Genomic DNA, 23,188 nt, shown 5'->3' on the forward strand with positions numbered 1-23,188 from the left:
TGCCCCAAGATTTTATTTATTTATTTGACAGAGAGAGAGAGAAATCACAGTAGGCAGACAGGCAGGTAGGCAGAAGGAGAGGGAGAAGCAGGCTCCCCGCTGAGCAGGGAGCCCAATGCGGGGCTCGATCCCAGGACCCTGGGATCATGACCTGAGCCGAAGGCAGATGCTTAACCGACTGAGCCACCCAGGTGCCCCATTGGCCAATTTTCCTAGCAAGACCTTTGAACCTACTCAGTTCTCACTTTAGTAGGTGATGTTGGGATGTAGTAAGTGTTCTGTGCCAATGCTTCTCAAACTTTAAGGATAGATTTATTTTTGAGACAGAGAGAGATCACTCGTGCTTGCACACAAGCAGGGGGAGGGACAGAGGGAGAGGGAAAGGGAGTACCCCAAGCAAGCTCCCCACTAAGCACAGAGCCCTACCTGGGCTTGATCTCCTGACCCTGAGATCACGACCTGAGCCAAAATCAAGAGACGGATGCTTAACCGACTGAGCCACCCAGGCACCCTGCTTCTTAGACTTTAATGCCTATGAATTTACCTGAGGGTCTATAATGCACATTCTGATTCGATAGGTCTGGGCTGGACCCTGAGACTCATCTGATGGCCATGAGGCTCAGCACAGGACCACACTTAAGTAGGGAAAACAGACATCTGAAATAAGCAGATGCAGCAGCTTTCTGGAATTACTTTGTGACCTCTCTCTGTTTATTTTCAGTTCAAGCAAGTTTGCTGCTGTTGGATTTCATAAAGCTTTAACTGAAGAACTGGCTGCCTTAGAAAGAACTGGCATCAAAACAACATGTGTCTGCCCTAATTTCATAAACACTGGCTTCATCAAAAACCCAAGCACTGCGTAAGTTGAGACAGAAAGGAAGACAAAAGGGTTGGTGATTACTATGAATATCAGCCATTCTGTGGCTGATTAAAAAAAAACTATTTTTCTTAAATAGTTTAATCCTTCAAACACCTGATATTCAATGCCCTTAGCTCATCTCAATTTCAGCTCCTGTGGAGTGTGGGGACACAGGTGGAGAGACAAAGAATGGGAAAGAATGTATATAAACATAAATATGAGTTAACTCAAGTTAACTTGCTAACCCTCCTTTCTTTCCTTTTCCTGGGCCATGGTTCTCTGACTTAAGTATACATACATTTCATCAGGAGTGCTTGGGAGCCACGTAGGGGTCCCACCCAGAGATGTTGATTGTTTGGGTTTGGCCGGGATAGGATGGTGGTGGGGGAAGGGGCCTTGGGGCTCTGTTTAACAAGCACCATTGGCAGTTCAGATACAGATAACCCAGGACCACAGTGTGAAAAACACCTTCCTTTGGTAATCTAGCGGTTATCCTCCAAAATGAGTACCAGTCTTTACTTGGTTAAAAAACAAAGTAAAGGGGCACCTGGGTGGCTCAGTCGGTTAAGCGTCTGACCCTTGAATTCAGCTCAGGTCATGATCTCAGGGTCGTGGGATCGAGCCCTGCATGGGACTCCGAGCTGGGCATGGAACCTGCTTAGGATTCTGTTTCCCTCTGCCTCCGCCCCTCCCCCAACCCCTCTCCCTCTCTAAAAAATAAATAAATAAATACAACTATCAAGGATCAGTTCTGAGGTTAACTTTTTTTTTTAAAAGATTTTATTTATTTATTTGAGAGAGAGAATGAAAGACAGAGAGCACGAGAGGGAAGAGGGTCAGAGGGAGAAGCAGACCCCCCGCCGAGCAGGGAGCCCAATGCGGGACTCGATCCCGGGACTCGAGGATCATGACCTGAGCCGAAGGCAGTCGCTTAACCAACTGAGCCACCCAGGCACCCTGAGGTTAACTTTTAACGTTTCTTCTCTTTGGGAATAATTTTAATGTCTTTGTAAACATGATACATACTTTTTGAAAAATTCCAATATATAGAAAATTACAAATAAGTAAGAAAGTTTCTTTTTGAGTTTCCTTGAAACCCTCTATCCAATGCAGACTACTCTTAACATTTTGATGAACATTGTTCTAGACATCTCTCTGTGTACTGCTTAAATGTCTGAATTGTGTGTAACTGGCATATATTACACCTGGGGTTCTGGAGGCTGTAAGTCAGGTACTTATTTCGCTCAGTATTATGTTGTGGACATCATTTCCTGTCAGTAAATAGAGTTTTATCATAAATTCTATTGATTACTTAGTCTGAACAGTTGTGTCTACTAGTGATTTTTTTTCCCCTGGCACAGCTGTAATGAACATCCTAGTGCACACACATTTTCACATTTTGGTACCATCTCCTTCAGGTAGATTTTATTTTACTTTATTATTATTATTATTTTTTAAGATTTTATTTATTTATTTGACAGAGAGAGAGAGAGCGAGAGCAGGAACACAAGCAGGGGGAGCGGGAGAGGGAGAAGCAGGCTTCCGGCCGATCAGGGAACCCGACATGCGGCTCGATCCCAGGACCCTGGTCATGACCTGAGCCGAAGGCAGATGCTTAACGACTGAGCCACCCAGGCACCCCTTTATTTTATTATTTTATTTATTATTATTATTTTTTTAAAGATTTTATTTATTTATTTGACAAAGAGAGACACAGCGAGAGAGGGAACACAAGCAAGGGGAGTGTGAGAGGGAGAAGCAGGCTTCCCACGGAGCAGGGAGCCCGATGCGGGGCTCAATCCCAGGACCCTGGGATCATGACCTGAGCCGAAGGCAGACGCTTAATGGGAAGCCACCCAGGCACCCCTTATTTTATTTTTTTAAAGATTTTATTGATTTATTTGTGAGACAAAGAGAGCATGAGCGGGGGAGGGGCAGAGGGAGAAGCAGACTCCCCGCTGAGCAGGGAGCTGGACAACGGACAATGTGGGACTTGATCCCAGGACCCTGGGATCAGGACCTGAGCCAACCAGGCGCCCCTCCTTCAGGTAGATTTTAGAAGAGGGGTTTCTGGGTCGAAGGGTATTCAAATTTTAAATATTCCTATGTACAGCCAAACTGGGAAGTGTTGTACCAGTGTGTAGCATGGTGCAGGAAGAGCACACCTCCACTTCCTGCTTCCTCACTGCTCTGCCTTCTGGGGCTGTAATGCCCTTTCCCTCTGTGAAGGATCGTCTTTATTTTCTGATGACCCAGTAGCTAGATCAAAGTGTTTTCTTATGTTTTTGGGTAGTTTGACTTCTTTTGTGAATTGCCTGTTTCATGGCCTCTGCTCATCTTCTCTACTGAGCTATCGAGTTTTAAAATTGGTATCTAGGTGTTCGTTGTACGTTTAAGACACGCTTTTATATGTCATAGATGTTGCATATATTTTTCCCCAGCTGACTATTTGCTGTTAAACTTATTTTTATTTAGTTTTACATTAAAATTTCTCATTTTTTTTTCCCTTCATGGCCTTGAGTTTCTGCGAGGTGTTTATGAAGGTCTTTTTCACCCCAAGCTTATGAAAGTATCTACCTATATTGTTTTTCTAGTACTTTTATGGTTGCATTTCACATTTAGATCTAATTTACTTTAAGAAATAAGGTCCGGTAATGCTTAATTGTTTTCCCCAAATAGTTAATAAGTTATTTTGCATTATTTATTAAATAATACATCGTTTCCTTCACTGCTTTGAAATGTCATCTTTATAATCTGCATATTTACTTGGATTTACTTTTGGATTATCTATTACACTGTTAAGATTCAATTTTTAAGTTTTATTCTGTCTCCTCAAATTTTCTCCCTCTTTTCCCCCATTTATCTGCCTTTGGTGAAAATATATTTTATGTTAATAAAGAATATTCATTGTGGCCCTTTGGGAAAATAGCAGATTCTATTTAAATACATCTTAACCTAAATATGTCTACCCACAGGTCGACAGAGTAGAAAGCCAACATCAGGTAGAAATTTGGTAGCTGTCCAAAGATCTCAAGCCCCCTGAAGAATCTATCAAATTGTCCAAGAGCCTATTTTTTTTTTTAATTTATCTATTTATTTTAGAGAGCACACAGGGGGAGGGGCAGCAGGAGAAGGAGAGAGAAACCCAAGCAGACTCCAGGCTGAGTGCAGAGCCCAACTCGGGACTTGATCCCATGACCCTGAGATCACAACCTGAGCCAAAACCAAGAGTTGGACACCCAACTGACTGTGCCACTCAGGTGCCCAAGAGCCTATTTTTAAGATACAATTTTGTTAGAAAACAGAAGCGGACATATTTACTTTAGAAGGCCAGTGTTTTAATTCATCTGTATTAATCAAGTAAACCCTAATTGAACCCTGAAGAGAGAACATAAAGGACAAATTAATTTGGGGGCCTGAGTAGTAGAGCTGACCAGGAGGAGTAGAAAGAGGATAAAACTTCACTAACCTGTCAAAACAAGTACTATATGATCTCACTTATGTGGGGAATCTGAAAAAGCTGGACTGATAAAAACACAGAGTAAAATGGTAGTTACCAGAGGTCGGGGATGGGAACACTGGGGAGATAGTCATTTCAGGGCATGAACTTGCAACCCACTGGTTGGCAGGATAAATCAGGACAATCCTTCTGGAGGGCAATCTAATAAATCTATCAAAAGTAATTAAGTTCCTACTTATGGATAAATAACTTCTGGAGTTCTAATATGCAGTAGTGATTGTAGACAGCAGTACTATATTATAAACATCAGAGTTGCTCTTAAGAGGCTAGATTTTAATTGTTCCTATCACACACACACACACAGAGTCATGTGGTAGAGGTGTTAGCTAATTCCATGGTAATCATATCGCAATATATAAATGTATCAAATCAGCACATCATACACCTTAAACTTACATGTGTTAGGTGATGTGTTGATTATATCTCAATAAAAAAATATATATATATTTTTAAAGAGTCCATTAAAATTAAAAGGAAGTGTCAAAGGAAGAGGTGAGTTCCATCCTCAAGGATAAGATTTGCCAATTTCCTCCCATTATTTTCAGGAGGAAAACCCTCACTGGACCCTGATATAATATATTTGAGTCAGTTTTTTCACCCAGACTCTCTTTTAGCAGTTAAAAACAGACACCGTATTTTTTAAAAATTCTAATTGAATTTTTTTAAAAGATTTTATTTATTTATTTGACAGAGAGACAGAGCGAGAGAGGGAACACAAGCAGGGGGAGTGGGAGAGGGAGAGGCAGGCTTCCCACGGAAGAGGGAGCCTGATGCAGGGCTCGATCCCAGGACCCTGGGACCATGACCCAAGCTGAGGGCAGACGCTTAACCGACTGAGCCACCCAGGCACCCTGTACTTGAATTTTTTAACCTTGCCCCCAGGACAAGGCTGCACAAACTAACCTTCCTTGTGGGCAAGAGTGCCCTCTTCTGGCAAAGCTCTGCTAGTGACAATTAAAAAATAATTGGGGTGCTTGTGTATATATGTGTATGTGCATATGTATCTTTGCTCACTTTTCTAACCATTTTGTTAAGATTTTTTTTTGAAATGGAATTGCTGGATAGAAGAGTAGGAACTTAATTACTTTTGATAGATTTATTAGATTGCCCTCCAGAAGGATTGTCCTGATTTATCCTGCCAACCAGTGGAGTATAAAGTACCCATTCCCCTTACCTTTGCCAGCTTTGAATAGTAGCACACGTTTAATCTTTGTCAATATGATGGGGGGAAAAAGTACTGTGTTATATTAATATATTTTTGATTATTAGGAAGGCTGACAATAATCTTTTCATATTTAATAAGTCCTGTTATTTTCTTTACTCCACTCTGCTTATAGAAATCAAGCTACATCATACAAGTGCTTATGAAATCAGCTTAAGGAAGTTCCCTCCTGTTCCGAGTTTGTTGAGTGCTTTTTTTTTTTTTCCCCATGAAAGTATGTTGGATTGTGTCAAATGCTTTCTCTGTGCCTATTGAGATGGTCATGTGGGGCTTTTCACAGGATATATTATAATGATTGATTATATGGTGAACCACTTAGCATTCTTGGAGGTTTTTTTGTGTGTTCTTTTTATTTATTTGTTTTATTTGAGAGAGAGAGGAGCAGGGGGGAGGGGCAGAGGGAGAGGGAGAGAATCTCAAGCAGACTCCTCACCAAGCCCGATGAGGGGTGCAATCTCACAACCCTGAGATCATGAGCTCAGCTGAAACCAAGAATTGGATGCTTAACCAACCAAGCCACCCAGATGTCCCCCACCTTACATTCTTGCAATAAATCTCACTTGTCCATTGTATATAATCCTTTTTTTTTTTACTGATTTTATTTATTTGAGAATGAATGAGCCAGAGAGAGAACACAAGCAGGGAGGGGCAGAGTGAAAGGGAGAAGCAGACTCTCCACTGAGCAGGGAGCCTGACATGGGGCTTGATCCTGGGACTCCAGGATTATGACCTGAGCTGAAGGCAGACGCTTAACCGACTGAGCCACCCAGGCACCCTTATAATCCTTTTACTATTATGCTGCATTTGGTTTGATGCTGGATTTTGTTGAGGATATTTATATCTATATTCATAAGAGATATTGTTATTTAGTTTTCTAGTGATATCTTAGTCCGGCTTTAGTTACAGGGTAATTCTGGCTTGTAGACTGAGCTAGGAAGAGTTGTATTTTTTAAAGAACTTTAAGAAGGACTGGTGTTAATTCTTTAAACATTGAGTAGTTTTTCATGAAGCCATCTGGTCCTGGGTTTTTCTTTGCTGGGATTTTTGGTTACTGATTCAATTGGTTGTTAAAGGTCTACTCAGATTTTATATTTTTTCTTGAAATCAGTTTTATTGCTTCGTGTGTTTCTAGGAATTTGTACACTTCTTCTAGGTCATCTAATTGTTGGCATACAGTTGTTCATAGTATTCTCTTATAACCCCTTTATGTCTGTAAGGTTGGCAGTAATGTCCTCATTTTCATAATTTGTCTTCTCTCTTGGTCATTCTAGCTAAAAGTTTGTCAATTTTGTTGATCTTTTCAAAGAGCCAACTTTTGGCTTCATTGATTTTTTTTCTTTTTTTCTTTATTTATTTTAAGATTTTATTTATTTATTTGACAGAGAGAGACACAGCAAGAGAGGGAACACAAGCAGGGGGAGTGGAAGAGGGAGAAGCAGGCTTCCCTGCCAAACAGGGAGCCTGATGCAGGGCTCGATCCCAGGACCCTGAGATCATGACCTGAGCCGAAGGCAGACACTTAACCAACTGAACCACCCAGGCGCCCCTTCATTGATTCTTTCCTATTGTAATCTGTTCTCCATGTCATTTATCTCTGCTCTAATCATGATTTCTTTCATTTTGCTTGCTTTACATTTAGTTCTTCTTTTTTTAGTTTATTAAGGTGAAAAGTTAGGTTATGGATTTGAGATCTTGGGGTTTTTTTAAATATAGGAATTTATAACTGTAAATTTCCCTCTGAGTATTGCTTTTGCTGCATCCCATAAATTTTGGCATGTTGTGTTTTTTCATTAATCTCAAAGTATTTCCTAATTTTCTGTGATTTCTTCCTTGTCCCTTTGGTTAATTTCCATATATTTATGAATTTACCAGTTTTTCTTCTGTTATTGATTTCTGATTTTATTCCATTGTGTTTGGAGAACATATTTTGTACGATTTTAGTCTTTTTTTAATTTCACGAGACTTGTTTTGTGGTTTCACATATAGTCTGACCTTGATAATGTTCTTTGTGCCCTTGAGAGGAATATGAATTCTGCTGTTGTTGGATGAAGAGTTCTATAGATGCTGTTGGTCCATTTGGCTTATACTGTTGTTCAAGTCCTCTGTTTCTTTGCTAATATGTCTAGTTGTTCAATTCATTGTTGAAAGTAAGGTTAATGTCTCCAATTCTTATTTTTAAACTGTGTCTTCCTTCAATTCTGTCAATTTTTGCTTCATGTTTTTGGAGCTCTCTTGTTAGGTATATCAACAATTTTTTTTTTTAAGATTTTATTTATTTATTTGACAGAGAGAGACACAGCGAGAGAGGGAACACAAGCAGGGGGAGTGGGAGAGAGAGAGAAGCAGGCTTCCCGCGGAGCAGGGAGCCCGATGCAGGGCTCGATCCCAGGACTCTGGGATCATGACCTGAGCTGAAGGCAGACGCTTAATGACTGAGCCACCCAGGTGCCCCTCAACAATTTTTAATTAAATATTCTTCCCTCACATAAGTTCTCTCTTTCCATTTCCAACAATGTAGCATAATCTGAATTTATTAGATTAAGTGTAATTGGATATCCTGACTAAATTTTTTGGACAGCCAAGAATTTTCGTTCAATATCCTTTTAAAACATCTACCCTCCTACATGAAATATACATAAAAAAATTTCTTTACAACTATGTGTATGGAACTAGAGGGTATTATGCTAAGCGAAATAAGTCAATCAGAGAAAGGTAAGTATCATATGATCTCACTGATATGAGGAATTTGAGAAACAAGACAGAGGATCATAGGGGAAGGGAGGAAAAAATGAAACAAGATGAAACCAGAGAGGGAGACAAACCATAAGAGACTCTTAATCTCGGGAAACAAACTGAGGGTTGCTGGAGGGGAGGGGGGTGGGAGGGATGGAGAGGCTGGGTGATAGACACTGGGGAGGGTATGTGCTCTGGTGAGCACTGTGAATTGTGTAAGACTGATGAATCACAGACCTGTACCCCTGAAACAAATAATACATTATATGTTAATAAAAAAATTTTTTTTAATTTCCTTTAAAAGTTTAGTTTTCATGTGTGCTACAGAAAGATATTAGTTTTGTTGGCTAGTACCATAAAAAAGAAAATGTTATAAAAAGAAGGTAACAAGTAATATTTGTATCGTATGACTGTGTAAAGTACTTCCATGCACATTACCAGTGGAATGCAGGAGCCCGCTTATACTCATTCAGCAACACTGTTTTGAGAGCTTGAAATCCACAATGGTGAGAGTATATACACCAGAGAAATGAAATGCTACAAAACAGGTAACTGTGTGCTAGAGAGCCAGTTGTGAAACATTCACTAGCATACCACTGCATTAACCCCATTTTTCAGATTAAATACAAAAACAAAAACCTCTAAACTTTAAAGAGTAGAAATACCTTCCCCAAAGTTCCTCAGTTACTTAAGTGGTCGCTAGATAATCAAACATAGTTCTTCTACCTGAAAATACTCTTTGTCCCTAAGTATTCCTATGCCCCCACATGCATTCTCCTTCCCCACACCAACAGATAGGCCTGAAGTATTTTGGGACAGTTTCTACAAAATCCATCATGAGCATTTATTTAATAGGATTTGCAACTCTTATTAACACTAGACTGTCAGGAAAAAATAATTTTCCACGTACTGATATTTTAATGACTAAGATTTCATTCTGCCAAGATATTATTTTGTGGAAACCTTTTCTTTTTAGCCTTTTAAAAATCTTGGTATTGGCCAGCCATTAAATTTAATGAAAATTTCTTGGCAGAGGCTAAGTTTTTGGGTAAAGAGATCAAGTACACTAAGAAAAGTTTAGTCAGCGCAACACTATTTGATCAGTAGGTTCACAAGGCCACAGTGTGAATGCAGAAGTATGCTATACTGTTTACACAGGTGTTTGTGTGCTTTCCTGAAGCTTGGGAATAGTGAAGTCTGGGAGCAATGTGCTAGAAGGTGAATTTCCTCCTGAACACTTCAAGGCACAAGCATCTTTCAGTTTCTAGGCTCATCCTCCTTGGTGCTCTGCTTATGTCACTGGCTACATGAGGGCTTAGTCTTCTTCAAGCTTCGATTGCCTTTCATTTTTACCTTCTCTGGGCCAAAAGCTATCATCTTTATTATTACATTTCCTTTTCTGTTGCATCTCCACATTTTTTCTATATAATACTTCAGGGTCCCGGGGGAGCACAGTATTTTCAGAAATGACTGCCCTATGCTGAGAATGAAAGATCATATCATATATATTTTAAACTCTGCTCTCCTTCATATATTCAATTATCAGGCTCACTTTTTTTAATTTAAATTCAGTTAGCCAACATATAGCAGATCATTAGTTTTTGGTGTAGCGTTCAATGATTCATTAGTTGCGTATAACACCCAGTGCTCATCACATCACGTGCCCTGCTCAATGCCCATCACCCAGTTACCCCATCCTCCTACCCACCTCCCTTTCCACAACCCTCAGTTTGTTTCCTAGAGTCAAAAAGTCTCTCATGGTTTGTCTCCCTCTCTGATTTCTGCCCATTCAGTTTTCCCTCCCTTCCCCTATGATCCTCTGTACTGTTTCTTATATTCCACATATGAATCATGCTCAGTTTTAAGTACAACACTACACTTCTCAACTGTCCTAATTTTACTTTACTGCATATTTTTTTCTTTCTGAATGAACTATTCTATATTTGTTCCTAATGAATCTCATCCAATTCTTTTTGTCTCACTTCTCTTAACTAATCACACACATTTAAAATCTGCCTCCCCAAAATGTTACTCAAATATTTGGTGATGTTGGCAGATTTCATGAGTGTATTTAATTATGTACCTTTTTTTTTAAGTCATCAATAAAATGTTAAAAACTGAGGACCAATTCTTGCATAACACCATCCCAAGTGCACGTGTTCTAACACGCAGATAGCAAAGGCCATCTTTTAAGAGATCTCATGCTACTCCACAGTGCATACGCCAGGGTGAGGATGCAACATAGAACTAGTAACAAGGCTGAAAATTAAATCAAGACCTAGTAAATATAAGGGTTTCCTATGGAGATGAAGGACCTGGCACATTTTTTTGGTTTTGTTTTTTTAATATTTTTATTTTATTTTATTTTATTATTTTATTTTTAACTTCAATTAATTAACATATAATGTATTATTTGTTTCAGGGGTACAGGTCTGTGATTCATCAGTCTTACACAATTCACAGCACTCCCCACAGCACTTACCCTCCCCAATGTCCATCACCCAGTTACCCCATGCCCCCACCCCCTTCCCCTCCAGCAACCCTCAGGTTGTTTCCTAAGATTAAGAGTCTCTTGTGGTTTGTCTCCCTCTCTGGTTTCATCTTGTTTCACTTTTTCCTCTCTTCCCCTATGATCCTCTGCCTTGCTTCCTAAATTCCATGTATCAGTGAGATCATATAATAATTGTCTTTCTCTGATTGAATTATTTCGCTTAGCATAATACCCTCTAGTTCCAGCCACATCGTTGCAAATGGCAAGATTTCATTTTTTGATGGCTGCATAATATTCCACTGTGTGTGTGTGTGTGTGTGTGTGTATATACACCACATCTTCTTTATCCATTCATCTGTTGATGGACATATGGGCTCTTTCCGTAGTTTGGCTCTTGTGGACATTGCTGCTATAAACATTGGGGTGCAGCTGCCCCTTCAGATCACTACCTTTGTATCTTTGGGGTAAATACCCAGTAGTGCAATTGCTGAGTTGTAGGGTAGCTCTATTTTCAACTTTTTGAGGAACCTCCATACTGTTTTCTAGAATGGCTGCACCAGCTTGCATTCCCACCAAAAGTGTAGGAGGGTTCCCCTCTCTCCACATCTTCACCAACATCTGTCATTCCCTGACTTGTTAATTTTAGCCATTCTGAACTGGTGTGAGGTGGTATCTCATTGAGGTTTTGATTTCTATTTCCCTGATGCCAAGTGGTGTTGAGCAGTTTTTCATGTGTCTGTTGGCCATTTGGTTATCTTCTTGGGAGAAATAGCTGTTCATGTCTTCTGCCCATTTGTTGATTGGATTATTTGTTCTTTCGGTTTTGAGTTTGATAAGTTCTTTATATATTTTGGGTACTAGGAGCCAGGTACATTTTTATATTTTAGTTTTCTCTGACACTTTAGAAATTGTTCGCTGAAGAGACTTCGTATATAATAAAATTTGTATAATGGTATTTGACTTTTCCCCCAAGACTTCTAAAGATTATTTTTAAGATTTTATTTATTTATTTATTTATTTATTTATTTATTTAAGAGCGAGCACAAGTGGGAGGAGGGGCAGAGGGAGAGGGAGAAGCAGACGCCCTTGCTGAGCAGGGAACCCACCAACGTGGGGCTCCATCCCAGGACTCTGGGACCATGACCTGAGCTGAATACAGATGCCCAATTGACTGAGCCACCCAGGCACCCCAAGACTTCTAAAGATTTAAAAGTGAATTTGTCAGTCCTAATCTAGCTCAATTATTTTTTATTCCTGGCTACATCTATAATTCTCATTTGCAAAATAGGGACTGTAGTCTCTCTGTCACAGGCTGTCGCAAAACTTCAGTGAGATGGCCTATGGAGCATGTTTAGCACAGTGCACAGTATGTGATAAGCACTAAATAAGTGGTTGTTGTTATTATTCATGCTAACGCAGCTACTATTTGGGGGCACTTATAATGGGCCAGATACTACAAGTCCGTTATGTTATGATTCCTATGGTAATTTAACTTCTTTGTTTAGCACCTAACTAAAGCGGAAGCTTCCGTGAAATGTTTTGTTGCTAAAGACTGCTTCTGATTTCAGTTTGGGACCCACCCTGGAACCTGAGGAAGTGGTAAACAAGCTAATGAATGGGATCCTGACTGAGCAGAAAATGATTTTTATTCCATCTTCTATAAGCTTTTTAACAGTGGTGGAAAAGTAAGTGATATTAACATTTATTAGCATTATAAATAAAGATTTATGTATTACATGTTTTTACTCAGATTTCAAACCAGACATTTGATAAAGTACAACTGAATGGAATTAAGGTGTATAAAAACGATAGGCTTCAATAATCCATCAGTTTTTAATACCACATTTGTTAATCCTTGGAGCAACGTTTGTATAGCAGTCATTTACTGAACTGAATAATTTCCACAAGTTTTTAAGTTTTCTTTTTAGAGAAAGAGAAGTGTATATTTCTGAAAGTCTTGTCTCATAGATGAATGACTATAAAGGATAGTTTTTAAGCATCACTACATAATGGAATCATAGAACAATAATATTGGAGGAGACTATAGTTAGGTGTTAGATATTCATCTAAATATACAAAGATAATCATCAAGCTCTTATTTTGTGCAAAATCATACCGAAGCATAGGAATAGTTAAATAATCTATGATTTTAGAGATCCTTGAGCCTTACTACTTGCACGGACCAGTGGCATGAGCATCACCTGGGAGTTTGTTAGAAAAACAGAATCTCTTGATGTCCTGAATAGAATTTGCATTCTTGTAGGATCCACAGGTGATTTGAATGCATATTCAAATTTGAGAAGCATTTCTTTAGAGTAGTAGCTCTCAGCTTTGTTCATAGTGGAATTCACTTGGGAGTTTTCAAAATACTAACTCCTGGGACCTACTCCCCAAGACTGTTGGAATTGGCCTGAGGTGTGGGCTGGTCTCTGAGAGATACAACTTTCCGAGTGATTCTGATGTACAGCCAAGATTGGAAACCACTGGCTTAACCACCTTCCTGATAGCACATTGCCTCATTATTCATATGAGAACACTGTGTAGCAGTGAGGCTGGTCCAGGTCATGAGGGGAATGTGAAGAGGTGGCTTAGGTTAAAAGAGGGAGGGAGGGAGGGAGGGAAGAAGGAAGGGACGGAGGGAGGGAGGAAGGGAGGGGGGAAGGAAAGAAGGGAGGGAGGAAGGGGGGGGAAGGAAAGAAGGAAGGGAGAAAGGAAGGAACAAAGGAAGGGAGGGAGGAAGGAAGGGAGGGAGGGAGGAAAGAAAGAAGGAAGGGAGGTAGGGAGGAAGAAAGGAAGGGAGGGAGGGAGGAAGGAAGGAAGGGAGAGAGGGAGAAAGGAAAAAAGGAAGGAAGGGAGGGAAGGAGGGAGGAAGGGAGGGAGAAAAAGAAGGGAGGAAGGGAGGGAGGGAGGGAGAAAGGAAAAAAGGAAGGAAGGGAGGGAGGAAGGAAGGAAGCCAGCCAGCCTCTTGTTCTCTGTCCCTACATAGTGGGGTATCAGGATCACTTGGGAAGATAATTTTTAAAAATAGATTCTTGAATCTCACCTCTAGAGGTTTTAATATAGGATATTTTGGTTGGGACCCAGACATCTGTATTTTAACAGGCAGTTGCCACAGGCAATTGGTTCAAGATTATACTTTGAGAATTACTGACCTAGGAACTGAAAAAACTTCAAAAGATCAAAAGCATGTCAGGCTTTTTAGCCCCTTTTTAGTTCATTCTGCAAGGAACTATGGTTGAACATACCTTAGAAGTTTAGGTAGTAAAACTCAAGGATTTCCTGGGTGAATAACCAAGTTAAAACGTGTAATGTGTTTAGCATTATTCTTGTTACATTTCATAAGTAAGCACTCTGACTACAGTCCCTTAGAATGTAAGTCTATGAGGGAAGGAAGGTCGCCTGTTTTCATCACTGTATGTAATGCTTGTACTTCGAAGAGTTGACAGACACATGGGGGGGGGGCACCAAAATGTTTGTTGATTTAATAAATTAATTCTATTTCCTAGACCTTTAGCATAGAGACTCAAAGTTTGTGCTTTGGAGTTAGATGAAGCTGTGTTTGTGACTTGCTCACCACATGAACATAAGATGAGTTGTTTAACTTCTTTGAAGCTCAGTGTCTTCATCTGTCACATGGAGACAATAAGACATTATAGGACTGTGAGGAATAAATAAAATGATGCATTTAGAGTATTTAGTATACTATAGATACTCAATAAATGTTATATACAGCTATTATTATTATAATTAACGCTATTATTAGCATTGCCCTGATTTTTCTGACTGTGAATGTTTGGTGCTCAATTGCCAAGCCTTATTTTAATGCCATCTGGTCAGTTGTCTGTATATGCAGTTGACCCTGAACAGCATGGCTTTGAACTGCAGGGGTCCACTTAGAGGTGGATTTTTTTTTTTATACAGTACTGTACTTTAAATGTATTTTCTCTTCCTTATGATTTTCTTAATAACATTTTCTTTTCTCTAGTTTACTTTATTATAAGAATATAATATTTAATACATATAACATATAAAACATGTGTTAATTGACTATATAAGTTATCAGGCTTCCAGTCAACAGTAGGCTTTTAGTAGTTAAGTTTTTGGAGCGTCAAAAGATATATGTATGTTGTGCATGTTGTGCAAGGGTCAGCTATGGTTACCCCGACTTAGATAATCTGTTTAGATTCTCTCAGTCTCATTGGAATGTGACAAATTCCTCAACATTCTTAAGTACAGGCATACGTCATTCTATTGCCCTCCATCTCATCGTACTCTCAGATACTGGGTTTTTTACAAACTGAAGGTTTGTGATAACCTTATCAAGCAACTCTACTGGTGTCGTTTTTCCAACACCATTTTCTCACTTCATGTGTCTGTCACATTTTGTTAACTCTTACACTATTTCACACTTTTTCACGATTGTATTTGTTACGGTGATCTGTGATCGGTGATTACAGCTCACTGAAATCTCAGATGATGGTTAGCATGTTTTTAGCAATAAAGTATTTTTTAATTAAGGTCTATAAAATTTTTTTAGACATAATGCTATTGCACACTTAATAGACTACAGTATAGTGTAAACATAATTTTTATATGCACTGGGAAACCAAAACATTCATTTGACCTGCTTTATTGTGATATTCTCTTTATTGCAGTAGTTTGGCACCAAACCTGCAGTATCTCTGAGGTTTGTCCATTTAGGGTGGGGAGAAAAAAAATGTTAGACCTACTACATGTCCGTCATGTACAAAATAAAATGTTTAAAGCATTTTATATTAACACATGGATTCTTCACAAGAGCACTGTGGAGTAGGTGTTGATTTTTCCAATTTCACGTGGGGAGTTTAAACTCAAAAGTTAAATAACTTGTTCAGCATTATACTCAAAACCAAGTGCTTTATCTACATTTTCATTTAGCAGTTCTGTCTCCTCAGTCTCTCAGTGGAACATTTTTAATAATATTTTGGATTATCAAGTACAAAATTAGTTCCTTTTCTCACTTCCTTTCCAATGTCATGGTTCTTATTTTATTTTATTAAGATTTTTATTTATTTATTTGACAGAGAGAGACACAGCAAGAGAGGGAACACAAGCAGGGGGAGTGGGAGAGGGAGAAGCAGGCTTCCTGCGGAGCAGGGAGCCCGATGTGGGGCTCGATTCCAGGGTCCTGGGATCATGAAGTGAGCCAAAGGCAGACACTTGGTGTGCCTGGGTGGCTCAGCCATTAGGCGTCTGCCTTTGGCTCAGGTCATGATCCCAGGGTCCTGGGATCAAGCCCCACATCGGGCTCCCTGCTCCGCAGGAAGCCTGCTTCTCCCTCTCCCACTCCCCCTGCTTGTGTTCCTTCTCTTGCTGTGTCTCTGCCTGTCAAATAAATAAACAAAATCTTAAAAAAAAAAAAAAGGCAGATGCTTAACAACTGAGCCACCCAGGCACCCCATGTTTCTTGTTTTAAAAGCCTTTAGCCTCTCAACTCTTCAGTTCTAGACACCTCCTCTCTTAGATCTTCGGAGAAACATAGGCATAAATATATTTCGAAAACTAAATATTTCAAGTCACTCCTACCCTAAAGGAGGTGAAGCCTCCTTCCTTTTCCTTTTGAGAACAAAATGGATTTAATTGGAAAGAACATAGAGTAGTGACTCAGAGTTAAAGCTCCTAATTTTAAGACTAATCTTGTTTAAGATGATACCTGATAAGGGATACACCCAAACCGCAGATTAGAGATATGTTTTATCTCTATTGATTGAGAAACTACTGATGACAAGAAGTTGCTATGAATTTTTTTTATGTTAGCTGTCACAGCAGCACTTATGTCCATTAGGAAATAGTGCAGGGAAGTAAGAGACACATCATGCCTTCGTTTTTATACAAGACTAATAGCACATACTCATCCGAGGTTCTCCATAGACCGTAGGATGGAAAGCTCCATCCTACAGGCATTTCCATAGCCAGCTGTGGATGAGAAAACAGCATTATAATGGGGAGACTTTACAAATACCCATTGTTAAGTGGGGACTAGGGCAATAAGGCTGAAGTCTGGTTTTTTAAGAAGTATCCAAAAAACTTCCTTATCCTTAAAGGAAAGAGAGAAAGAAAGAAAAAAGAAAGAGAAAGGAAGTAAGTCCAACAAAATAGTTTCCATCTTGTATGTGCCTGTTCCTTCCTCTAATTGGATGTGGTTGTATTCCAGTATTTGATTTATATGTTACGTATAGCTGCCTCATATGTAGAATAGAAATTAAAAAGTTCCTTTCCTCATGCAAAAAAAGATGATACATGATAAATGTAAGTATTTTAAAAGAAGATATTTTACAAATACACTTAATACTAATTTCCTAATTATTTTCATGTATCTTTTTTTTTTTAGGATCCTTCCTGAGCGTTTCCTGGTATTTTTAAAACGAAAGATCAATGTTAGCTTTGATGCAGTTATTGGATATAAAACTAAAGAACAATAAGTCGTACATAGACTACATTCCACATTTAGTTGATGTGAATACGTATCTTCAAAAATACCTGCTTTCCAAAACATCGTTATATTTAAGTAGCATAACTTAAATTCTTCTTCATACATTAGCTATAAATAAATAGGACTGGTTTACCAGGGTTAAGTTGATTTCATCTAATATTAATCAGAACTTTAATGTTTAGACTTCTGCTTTTCCTAATTATCTTTTTTTTCTTCAGTGTCATCTTTTGAGGCCCTGGCAGTCCTCATTTATTATCACTTGTCCTTTATCTGAAAGCTGATTTCATATAATACAAAGAGGGGACAATCTTAGGAATTGACCTTATAGAAAATAGAGAAAAGGAACAAAAATAATTTTATAATAATTTCTAAGATTTTGTGGCTTGTGAAGTCTTTGCAAAATTTGTACTATAAATGTATAAGATATATTTTTATTTCTAATTGCACTTAAATTTATATAATTCACATGTTTCCTTTTCTAATCTCCATAAAAACAAAAGCTTCAGACTCTCTAAATACAATGAAGGACTGAATCTAGTGGCCTTTCAGAATGAGTTTCATGTGATGTAAGAAATATCACTGAAACATTTCATCTTACACATTACCACTCTGTTTCCTGAAAGATGCCTCACGTTTCAAAGCCAAACATTTTAGCTCAAAGAAACTAGAGATTGACACGTGTTGCACATATATAAAAGCATCATTGGAATTTGAGGCAGAGAATTAGGAGAATGTACCCACAGTGGCAGCAATAAACAGATCACACTTAAACTTTTGTCTCCATCTTTTCATCTTGAACGGAACTTGGCTTAACCTTCAAATTCAAGGAAAATGGATTATGTAATCAAAGATCTTTTTTTTTTTTAATACTCAGAAATTTCTTGGATTTTATGGAAGTCCAAGTCAAAAGGGAAAATAAGATCCGACCAATAAATTGAAAAAATAAGCAGGTTTGTTGGATTTTTTAAGATTTTATTTATTTATTTTGAGAGAGAGAGTGAGCCAGCATGCATAAGCAGGGGGAGTGGCAGGCAGAGGGAGAAGCAGGCTCCCTGCTTATATCAGAAGGTTCATACTCAGAAAACATATAAATCAGAATACTGACCTTTATGAAATGGAGCAAATGAGTCACATTAGGTACATAAACTTCAGGGTAAAAGATCTTAAATCTGTTTCTCCACAGAAACATATTTATTTAATATTTATTTATTTACCTCCAGCAATTCTGTGTAGCAGGCGATGTTGAAGGCATTGGTGAAATTCCCATAGGGAGCAGGAACCCAGAAGAACCTTAGAGGCTGCAGCCCCAGGTCTGCTGAGAGGTTAATGAATACTGCAGAGGTTCTGGGCTTTTATTCTCTGCCCTTTAAAAAAAAAAAAGTTTGCTCTGATTCACTAACGTCAGGCAATTACTGCTGTTGACTTGAAGGTCTGAAAACTTTTTTTTTTTTTAATTTCAGATATTTAAAGGTCTGAAAACTTTTAACTGTTATTTGAGTGAATGAATTCGAACTCTGAACCCACTTCTGTACAATTCAGTGGGAAAATTCATCTCAGCCATCAATAATAGGGCTGCTTCTGAGAGTCACACAAAAATCAAAGAGGCTTATGTTGTCTTGGGGTAAACGGGAAAGATTTCTCTAATTGTCACCTGTCATGGTATTCTGTGGTCCTAAACTAAGACCTTGATAACAGACGGCCCTCTCTTTGGTGCGGTAGGGAAATTCTGACCATTGGCAAGGAACCAGCTCTCCCTGGACACACCAAAGTCTTTCTGAGCCCTTGCTATCATCCTGTGGGCCCTGCCTTGGGATAACTAGGACTCACCGACCTTTCCTATTCCCTTCGAGAATGTTCCCATGCTTGCCTTCAGAAACACTCTTCCCCACCCCTTTTCCCATGCCACCATTCTCACCTGCCAGAAATCTATTCTTTATACTGGAAATGAGGATTAGAAAGAGTGAGGAATCAGGTCAAGGAAAAGGGTTAAAATTGACCCTTATGTCGTCAACACCAACTTGGCTAGTGCGTAAATAGCTAGTAAGGATTTTGCTGTGGGGAAGGGAGCAATTATTAGGAGTTTCCTCTCCCAGACTGGGTGATAGATTTACTCCTTTGAAGAATTCTGTGTGGGAGACATCATTCTTCCCATTTTATAGATGGGGTAGCCCAAAGAGATTCAACATATTTAACCTAAAATCACACAGCTACTCAGAAGTCAAGATGAGGATTTGAACGCATGTTTGCTGACCTCACTATCCTACAGCCTCAGTGGAATTCTTGGAAAGTCAAACCATCACCCTAAACACCCTCTGCTTCCTTTTACCCAAGCTTTCCTTGGTATTCAAACAATATTCCATAATTAGCCAATGATAATCTCTGATTGGAGCTCTTTCATCTACAAATTATTTTAAGGTGGAACAAAATGCTACATGCAGATGCCCAAGTATTCTACCTGAAAAAAGTCTAGCCTGGACTGACCCAATATCACGACAGTCTAAAGTTCCCTGAAATTAAAATGCTGAGCCTGAAAACACTGGGATAGTCTTGATCTACACTGGACATCACATCCTTCTCCAAAATACATAGGAATTCCCACTTGACCTTAGAGCCAATCTGACCACTCAAGTTTTTTTTTCTTTTTCCCTTTAATTTCTTTTTTTTTTTTTTTAAGTGGTGTAGGGATGACTGGACAATCTTGGGATGAGAGAGATGTGCCTTTTACTTTCATAGTCTTCCCTATAATTACAAGTGGCCAAGTATGGCAAAAAGAGCATGGGCAATCTAACTCAAGCTAGCTGTGCTGGAACCTCCATTTCCTCATCTGTAAAAGGACTGAATTAGACTGTGTAATCTCTATTATCTCCAGTTCCAGTTCCATAAATGTCTTATAATCAATACATGCAAAATCTAGCGTCTTCTCTACACCATCTGTGTTCCCTAACAGAGAATGGCGTGTCTACCAAGTGTCCAAGCTAAAAACTTAGAATTACACCTGCCTCCTTCCTTCTGCTCACCCTCATCCCTCACCTCACCAAAAGCCTCTAACCTCTGGCACACACATTCAATATTGGTCACCATTCCCACATTTATATTTCCAGCCTGAATCTCTCCTCTGAATGCCACACACATATGCAACCGCCTTCTTGATGCCTCTGCCAGTATGACCGGCAGGCATCTCACCCTAAGATTTCTGAAAATGAGCTTGTGATGTTGTCCCAAACCTGTTCCAAACCCCATTATTCCAGTTGCTCAGGCCAAAAAACTTAGTGTCACCCTTGATTCCTCCCACATTCATTACAAAAGCAATTCTGTTTGCTCTACCTTGAGAATATATCCAGAATTCTATCACCTCTTATCACCCCCCTACCACCACCCTGATGCCACCCTGCCACCATCATCTCTTGTTCCCCTCAGCACAGCAGCCAGAATGAGTCTTTTTAAAATTTTTTTTTTTAAAGTAGGTTCTATGCCCAGCATGGAGCCCAATGTGGGGCTTGAACTCAGGACCTCGAGATCAAGACCTGAGCTGAGATCAGGAGTCAGACACTTAACTGACTGAGCCACCTAGGCACCCCCCAGAGCGAGTCTTTAAAATATGAGATCACGTCATGCTTTAGCTCAAAATCCCCCATTAGCTTCTCACCTAAAACTTAAAACTAAAGTCCTTACCATGACCTAGAAGGCCATACGTAATCCAGTCTTCTTACCCACTACCTTATTACCTATATTAGAGTTCTCCAGAGAAATAGAACCAGTAGGAGATTTTATATACATACATACATACATACATACAAGGAGAGATATATTTCAATTGAGGAATTGGCTCACATTATTGTGGGAGGGTAGCAACTCTGAAATCTGTAGGGGAGGCTGGCAGGCTGGAAACTCTTGGGCAGAGGTTGATGCTACAGTCTTGAGGCAGAATTTCTGCTGACTCACGGTGTCTTAGTTCAGGCTGTTACAGCACAATACCAAAGGCCAGTGGATTATAAGCAACCGAAATTTTTCCTCCCAGTTCTAGAGACTGGGAACTCCAAAATCAAGCCACCAGGATTTAGTGTCTGGTGAAAGCCTGCCTTCTGGTTCACGGCCAACCAGCCTGTCTTCTTGCTGTGTCTTCACATGGCAGAAGGGGCAAGGGAGCTCTATGGTATCTCTTTTACAAGAATACTAATCCCATTCATGAGGGCCCCATCCTCATGAACTCATCATCTTCCAGAGGCCCCACCTCCGCATACCATTACTTTGAGGATTAGGTTTCAACATAGGAACTTTGTGGAGGGGGGACACAAACATTCAGTCTATAGCACAGAGAAAGCTCAGTTTTGTTTTCAAGGCCTTCTAACTGATTGGATAAGGCCCATCCATAGCATTAAGAATAATTTTGTCTTATTTTTTTCTTAAGATTTTATTTATTTATTTGACAGAGAGAGACACAGCGAGAGAGGGAACACAAGCAGGGGAGTGGGAGAAGGAGAAGCAGGCTTCCCGCAGAGCAGGGAGCCCGATGTGGGGCTCGATCCCAGAACCCTGGGATCATGACCTGAGCCAAAGGCAGATGCTTAATGACTGAGCCACCCAGGCGCCCCTAATTTTGTCTTATTTAAAGACTATTCATTATAGATGTTAACTACAAAATACCTTCATAGCAATACCTAGATTAGTGTTTGAAAAGTTGAAAACTATAGCTTAGCCACGTTGACCTGTAAAACTCTCACACTACCTTCACAATCTTTTCAATTCACTCCAGCCATACCAGTCCCCTTGATGATCCTCAACCCACCAGACATGTTCCTATCTGAAGACTTTTGTACCTTACTGTTTCCTCTCCAGAATGCTCTTCTACAGACAGCCACATGGCTACCTCTATCTTCCCTTTAAGTCTTTTTCCTTAGGTCTTTTCAGAACTTCTCACTCCATATCTAAAATGGCAAACCTTCCTACACAGCCATGCCCTATAAGATTCCACTTCTCCCTCTGTCCTCTATTTTTCTCCTAATCCTTACTATTGTGAAGCATACTATATATTTTGCTTATTTATCTTCCTTATTGTCTACATTGCCCCTAGAGCAAAGCTTCTTAAGGGAAGTGATTTGTTTTTATATATTTTGTTCAATGCTGTATCCCCAATGCCTGGAATAGTCCCTAAGACATACAAAGGGTTTGATATGTATTTGTTAAATGAATGCCCATTTATTCTATTATTCCCTCTCCCAAATATCTCTTTGCCAACATGTTCATTCAGGCCACCACCATTTCTGGCCTGGGTTACTGAGCAGCCATCCAACTGGTCTCCCTCCATCTATTCTTCCCCTTCTTCCAATGCATTCTCCATCCTACAGCATTTCTAAATCTGATGATAGCAATCCCCTGCTCAAAACCTTTCACAAGCCCTCCTTGATGCTGAGACTCTGAGTGACTGAGCTTCTGATAAGTTCTCTACCTTCTCTCTGCTCCACACTCTGGAATCCAAGATGGACCTTCCTAGTCCTTGAAGTCATGATCTCTCACCTCCCAGTGCCTCTACACATGGTTTCCTATATCTAGAACATTCTTCACCTTGTGGCCAACCCCTGCTCGCCCTTTAGGTCCCATTTATGGCTCACCTTCCCCACCCCCCCCATCTTCAGATCTGGTGATGCTCACATAGCTCCTTATATTTAGGATCATCATTGCACTTTGCACCAGGTGAAGAGTAAAAGGGCAAGAGATTTCTATTCGCCCAAGGAAATGGGTAGCCAGAAAACAGAGGTAATCACTGTATAATACTTCGACAGTAAGATATGAAAGATGGGATAGCAAACAGGCGTGGGGTGGAAAAATATTTCACCGAATATTTTTACAATGGTAGAGAACAGAAAGGAGTTGAAAGCAAAAGAGACAGGTTC

General features: G+C 39.6%; 1 protein-coding gene across 1 annotated transcript in view; it reads left to right on the forward strand.

Moving 5' to 3' along the window:
- Positions 1–18,068, forward strand: part of HSD17B11 (hydroxysteroid 17-beta dehydrogenase 11) — a 38,484-nt gene extending 20,416 nt beyond the window's left edge. Inside the window, exons 5-7 of the mRNA XM_021702307.1 lie at positions 722–859; positions 12,394–12,510; positions 17,196–18,068. Of these exons, the coding sequence (XP_021557982.1) occupies positions 722–859; positions 12,394–12,510; positions 17,196–17,286 (346 nt within the window). The 3' untranslated portion in view covers positions 17,287–18,068. The remainder of the gene's footprint in view (positions 1–721; positions 860–12,393; positions 12,511–17,195) is intronic.
- Positions 18,069–23,188: the final 5,120 nt, after the last annotated feature.

The sequence above is a fragment of the Neomonachus schauinslandi genome, chromosome 2 (genome assembly GCF_002201575.2).
Source record: "Neomonachus schauinslandi chromosome 2, ASM220157v2, whole genome shotgun sequence".
In the NCBI taxonomy this organism is placed as follows: domain Eukaryota; kingdom Metazoa; phylum Chordata; class Mammalia; order Carnivora; family Phocidae; genus Neomonachus; species Neomonachus schauinslandi.